The sequence below is a fragment of the Vigna unguiculata genome, chromosome 3 (genome assembly GCF_004118075.2).
Source record: "Vigna unguiculata cultivar IT97K-499-35 chromosome 3, ASM411807v1, whole genome shotgun sequence".
Taxonomy (NCBI): Eukaryota; Viridiplantae; Streptophyta; class Magnoliopsida; order Fabales; family Fabaceae; genus Vigna; species Vigna unguiculata.
In genome coordinates, this window is record NC_040281.1 from 27,394,915 (window position 1) to 27,401,423 (window position 6,509).

The 6,509-nt window shown below is 44.8% G+C and overlaps 1 protein-coding gene across 1 annotated transcript; it reads left to right on the forward strand.

Annotated features, from left to right (window-relative positions):
* The first annotated feature begins 245 nt into the window (after positions 1–245).
* LOC114175243 lies at positions 246–1,930 on the forward strand. The gene is made up of 2 exons (XM_028060013.1): positions 246–1,060; positions 1,117–1,930. The coding sequence occupies exons 1-2, from the start codon at positions 246–248 to the stop codon at positions 1,928–1,930; spliced, it is 1,629 nt and encodes a 542-aa protein (XP_027915814.1).
* Positions 1,931–6,509: the final 4,579 nt, after the last annotated feature.

Consider the following 6,509-nt stretch of genomic DNA (forward strand, 5'->3'; position numbering starts at 1 on the left):
CTTGTCGTGCTTAGATAAGTTTCCAGTCTAACCAAGTTCTGATGGTTCTTTCAGTGTGTCCAGTGTTATGGCACCCCCGAGCTCCTCCTCCACCCCCTTAGGGCGATGGGCAAGATCTAGCTAGGGCGATCGAGGCAATGGCTGCAGCTTTGACGCAACAAAGCAACGCCATGTTGCAATAGCATGAGGCGGCGGTGCAACGCCAAGAGGTCTCCCTGGAGCAACAACACCTAGTGATACAGCAAATGGAGGCTGCTAGGCAGGCTGCTGATGATGCTCAAAGGCAGCACATGGATGCTCTCCGCCAGTTAGGGGAGAATGCTGCTGGTGCCCAGATGTATGGTCCTCATCCCCAACCTCCACCCCTTGAATGGAGTTTGGAAGACTTCTTGAAGCACCACCCCGCCAAGTTTGATGGCAAGACGAGTCCCGACCAGGCGGACCAGTGGATGAAGGATATGGAGCGCATCTTTGATGCCAAAAGGTGCCCCGATGAGAGTAGGCTTGCTTTCACTATCTATATGCTCACAGGAGAGGCTGAACATTGGTGGGCCAGCATGAGGCTAGTGATGGAAGAGAAGCATGAGGATGTCACATGGGAAGCCTTCAAGAGGAGGTTTCTTTTAGAGTACTTTCTGGACAGCGTGAGATACGCAAAAGAGGTAGAGTTCCTACAGCTAACACAGGGGAACAAGTCAGTAACTGAGTACACCGAGAGGTTTAAGCATCTGGGACGTTTCTACACCATGCCGCTCGATGTAGAGTGGCGCTGCAGGAAGTTTAAGAATGGTCTCAGAGGAGACATTCGATTGATGGTGGCCCCGCTGTCCATCATAGACTTTGCGGCCTTGGTAGAAAAGGCCAGAGTCATAGAGCGAATGAAGGTAGAGATAGAAGCCCAACAGCAGCCACAACAGAGAGTTAGTAGACCATCTGGGTCTAGGCCACAAGTTGAAGAGAAGAAGAAGCCTTATGCTAGGCCTCATCCACAGCCACAAGGGTCTAGAGGCTTTTCTTCCCCGCCAGTAGGATCTAGTGCCACCACTGTGGAGGATCGCACGTGAAGAGTTTTTGCCCGTAGTTATCGGGTTTCCATAGGTGTAACCATTGTGGCAGGGAGGGCCATTTTGGCAGGGATTGTCCTACTTTGAGGAGGACAGTGGCACGACCTTCACCACAGACTCCGGGCCAGACTTCTGGTCAGACTCAGCAGAGGAGGGGGACGAGTAGGCCTCAGGCTACAAGCAGGGTTCATGCGATGATTGGGTCAGAAGTGGCAGGTTCAGGTAACCTTTTGTTTGGTTGTTGTGTGAAATTTGGCAAATCTTGTTGCGTGCTTTTTGATTCTAGAGCGACACACTCGTTTGTGTCAGAGTCTTGTGTGCAGGAGTTGGGTCTGTCGGTGTGTGAGCTATCGTTTGACCTCGTGGTATCTACCCCGACATCTGGGTTGGTTAGGACTTCTTCTGTGTGTGCTAGATATCCAGTTGAGGTAGAGGGACGCGTATACAAAGTCAATCTCATATGCCTCCCTCTACAAGGGTTAGATGTAATCTTGGGAATGGATTGGTTCTCTGCATATCATGTTCTCATAGACTGTCAGGAGAAGAAGTTGTTGTTCTCCAACTCAGAGGAGCCTAAGTTGTTGTCTTCTCATGGGGTTATGAAGGAAATTCAGAACGGCGCACAGTGTTATATAATCTTTGCCAGGATAAAGGTTGAGAAGGAGGAGAGGATCACCGTGATACCAGTGGTCAGGGAATTTGAGGAAGTGTTCCCCGAAGAGGTACCAGGTTTGCCCCCGAGGAGAGAAGTTGAGTTCTCCATAGACTTGGTACCGGGAGTTGGCCCTATGTCGATAGCTCCTTACCGCATGGCCCCAGCAGAGTTGGTGGAGTTAAAGAAGCAGATAGAGGGATTTCTTGAGTAAAGAAGAAAGATGGCGGCTTGAGGTTATGTGTGGATTATAGGCAGCTGAACAAGCTGACTATCAAAAGCAAGTACCCCTTGCCAAGAATAGATGATTTGATGGATCAGTTACATGGGGCGTCAGTGTTCTCCAAGATTGATCTCCGATTAGGTTATCATCAGATTCTGGTGAAGGCAGAAGATGTAGAGAAGACTGCTTTCAGATCCAGATACGGGCATTACGAGTATGTTATCATGCCATTCGGTGTGACCAATGCTCCAGCCTTGTTCAGGGACTACCTGAACCGGATCTTCCGTCCGTTTCTAGATAATTTTGTCGTAGTCTTTATAGACGACATTCTCATATACTCCAAGACGCATGAGGAACATGCCGAGCATTTGAGGATAATGCTTGGTATCTTGAGGGAGAAACAACTGTTTGCCAAGTTGTCAAAGTGTGACTTTTGGATGAGAGAGGTGCAGTTCTTGGGGCACGTGATATCATCTCAGGGTATAGCTATGGATCTAGCTAAGGTGGAGGTCGTGATACAGTGGGAATGTCCCAAGTTAGTGTCGGAGATTCGGAGCTTCGTGGGTTTAGATGGCTACTATAAGAGGTTTATAGAGGGGTTCTCCAAGATAGTGGCACCCCTGACACAGCTAACCAGGAAGGACCAACCGTTTGCATGGACAGATAGATGTGAAGAGAGCTTCAAGGAGCTTAAGCAGAGATTGGCGAGTACTCCAGTGTTGGTAATCCAGGATGTGAGTAAACCCTTTGAGGTTTACTGTGATGCCTCTCATCGAGGCCTTGGGTGTGTCTTGATGCAAGAGAGGAAGGTGGTGGCTTATGCTTCAAGGCAGTTGAAGGTTCATGAGAAGAACTATCCTACTCATGATCTCGAGTTAGCAGCGGTGGTTTTTGCTTTGAAAATCTGGAGGCACTACTTGTACGGTGCATAGTACCGCGTGTTTAGTGACCATAAGAGTTTGAAGTACCTTTTTGATTAAAAAGAGCTAAATATGAGGCAGAGACGGTGGATAAAGTTCCTAAAGGATTACGACTTCGAGCTTCTCTACCACCCAGGGAAGGCGAATGTGGTGGCAGACGCACTGAGTAGGAAGACAGTGCATGTGGCACACTTGATGATAAAAGAGATGGAGTTGCTTGAGAGCTTCAGAGACATGAAGCTACAGTTTGAGTTAGAGCCGAAATTCATTAGGTGTAGCACCTTGGTCATATTTAGTGACTTCCTGAGCTTGATTGAGGAGAAACAAGTAGAGGATACTAGTTTGCAAAGGGTGAAAGAGTTACTTGGATCGGATCAGGCCAAGGAGTTTGCCTTGGGTAGTGATGGTGTGCTGAGGTTCAGAGACAGAGTTTGTGTGCCAGATGATATTGAGGTGAGGAGATTGGTCCTTGAGGAGGGACACAAGAGTCGTCTTAGTCTGCATCCTGGCATGACTAAGATGTACCAAGACCTCAAGGAGAACTTTTGGTGGCAAGGCATGAAGAAAGAGGTCGCACAGTTTGTATCTGCCTGCTTGACTTGTCAAAAGGCGAAAGTGAAGCATCAGAAACCTGGTGGAATGCTTCAGCCCTTGAATATTCCGGTGTGGAAGTGGGATAGCATAACTATGGATTTTGTTACCCACTTGCCTCGCACCATGAGAGGGCATGATGCTATATGGGTGGTGGTGGATCGGCTAACGAAGAGTGCTCACTTTTTGGCAGTGAATCTCAGAATGTCTATGGCCAAGTTGGCCTAGCTCTACATTTGAGAGATAGTGAGAATTCATGGAGTGCCCAGTAGCATAGTGTCCGACAGGGACCCCCGGTTCACTTCCAGATTCTAGTAGACGCTACAGGAGGCTATGGGGTAGCAGGCTGAGGATGAGTTCTGCCTATCATCCTTAGATGGATGGTCAGTCAGAGAGGGTGATTCAGTCCTTAGAGGACTTGTTGAGAACATGTATCTTGGACCACCTTGGCAGTTGGGATGAGGTGCTACCGCTGGTGGAGTTCACCTACAACAATAGTTACCAGATGAGTATAGGGATGACACCTTATGAGGCTTTGTATGGGAGGAGGTGTAAGACTCCCTTATGTTGGTACCAGGATGGCGAGTCGATTTTGGTAGGACCTGAGTTGTTGCAAAAAGCCACAGAGAAGGTGCAGTTGGTGAGGGACATGTTGAAAGCATCTCAGAGTCGGCAAAAAGCCTATGCATACCAGAGGAGGAGGCCCCTAGAGTTTGAGGCTGGGGAGCATGTGTTCTTGAGGGTGACCCGAACCATTGGTGTGGGGAGGGCTATCCACTCAAGGAAGTTGTCTCCTAAGTTCTTGGGTCCGTATCAGATCTTGAGGAGGATATGGCCCGTGGCTTATGAGATTACATTGCCACCCTAGTTGGCTAATCTACACCTAGTTTTCCATGTCTCACAACTACAGAAGTATGTTTTTGACCCATTACATGTGTTGGAGGCGGAGGATGTGCAAGTCAGGGAGGATCTCCGAGTAGTGGTACAGCCCGAGCGCAAGGGAAGAGCCACTAGTCTTGTAAAGGTCATCTGGGACCGGAGGACGGGTGATTCTACCTGGGAGCTAAAGGAAGACATGAGGAGTTCCTATCAACATCTTTTTTGGTAAGTAATTTTTCGAGGACGAAAAATTTTGTTGTTGGGGAGATATTGTAAGCTCCATTTTCAGTTTTATGTGTTTGGGCCTGGCCTCTTCGTAGGCCCAAGACAACCCTTCCAGGGGACCCAATGCTCTTGCTAGCCCCTAAACCTTTGCTGTCTGTCTCATTTTCAGAAACCAACCTTTTGTTCCTCGTATGTTCTCCAGTTAGAGCTCTGTTAGGGCACACGATCTTCTCCCGTCTCCAAACTAGCAAAACCCATCTTGTACCTCCTGGTAAGTCGAGCTCTAGAGTTTTCGTCCATTTATTCACCCTTTTTCACTGTTGAGCACGTTGGTCAAGTTAGGGTTAAGATTCCTAACCTCATTTTGTATGGATCTTCATGTTTCAGCTCTACTCTAGCTCTTGGAACTGTGATACCCGCTTAATTAGGGTCTGGTTTCTTTTGGTACTCAAAACAGAGGTAAGGGGAGCTGGGTTTTCAAGTTCTAAATTTATTTGTTTATGCTTGCGAGTTATTCTGGGTTTTGGTTGCTTGAATGGTATATTAATCATGTGTGAATGAGTGGCTTACATTCTAGAAGTTGCTCTATGTCTTTTTATGCCTTGCATGCGTGGAACAGTAGGGGAGAACTGATATTCTCGCCTAGCGAGAATACCAGCAACTCGCTCAGGGTTGTGCCTCGAGCACTCGCCCAGGCAAGGCGCTGCGTTTTGAGCGACGGTGGTAGGGTGAAACCCATTGGCAATGGCTCTGCAGAGTAGTAGAGGCCACCACAAGTGCAAGCGTCCAGTGAATCCGATCTTAGCATATGTATCCGGATAATTGAGTCATAGGGTCCAACTTGTTTGTTATAACATGATTCTCTGTGCCTACGGTGTTGCATGTTTGGACTGTTTAAGTACTTGTCTGTTATGCCATGATAAAATTCTTAATACGCTAGCTTACCCTTGCATTTTTGTTTATGTTCTTGTTATGTTTTCTCTTTTGCGATGATCACCCTTGGTGGGAGCAGATGGAGGAAATTCTGGGAGTAGGCCTGGTGGTGGCAGTGGCGCAGCTTAGGGGATCTGTTTGTGTGCCTCTCAGGAGTATTATATGGCCCTAGTGCTTTTGTAATTCCTAGCTCTACGAGCTTTTCTTTTGCATGACTGTGAACCTTGTTGATTCTGTCTTGGCTATGGCATGGTTATATGCCTAAGAACCCCTTCCAAGTACTCTTATGGATGACTGTAAAAGTGCACCCCTTGACTATGATTTTTCATCAATTGCTTTGTTTTCTATTATTATGAATATGAGATGTTTTATTTAATAGATCAATCTATGTAAATGGGATGTCACATATACAATAATTAATTTTGGTAATAATTAATTTAAAAATTAATTTTTTTAATAATCAAAATCTTAATAATTAATATTAGTGACCAAAATATAAATTTATAATAAAAATAATTTTAGTTACCAATTTAAAAATTAATTATAATTTTTATTTATAATAAACATTATTTTATTTACTAATAAGTTTTAATTTGTAAATTAATATATAAATTATGACAATTAATTATTTTTAGTATTAAAATCGAATTATTTAAAAACGTTTTCATAATATTTTTTAATAAATTAAAATAAAAGAATTAAATTTGATTAGTACACAAAATTGATAATTGTTTAGCCAATTCAAACTGATTAAAGTGTCTCTATATCCCGGGTGGAGAGGACATGCTATGAATTTTCAACTTCATTACGATGGTTTGAATATTCTTATTATGCTAATCAACTAATTGACCATAAGATAAAATATAAATAAGTTTGATGGCCTCTAGATTCATTTCCTCCCTTACAATGAAATAAATTATTTCAATTTTCTCTGTACATTAATGATGAGCAGTTGAATTTTGAAGCGATATAGATGAATGCTTTATTATCCCAATAAATTATGATACATTGAAGAGAAACCA

Bases quoted from the DNA above. Each gene is read 5' to 3' on its own strand.
- LOC114175243 (XM_028060013.1), top strand. From the start codon at position 246: ATGGAGGCTGCTAGGCAGGCTGCTGATGATGCTCAAAGGCAGCACATG. The intron at 1,061-1,116 runs GTGAAGAGTTTT...CCATTGTGGCAG, and splicing joins ACCACTGTGGAGGATCGCAC to GGAGGGCCATTTTGGCAGGG.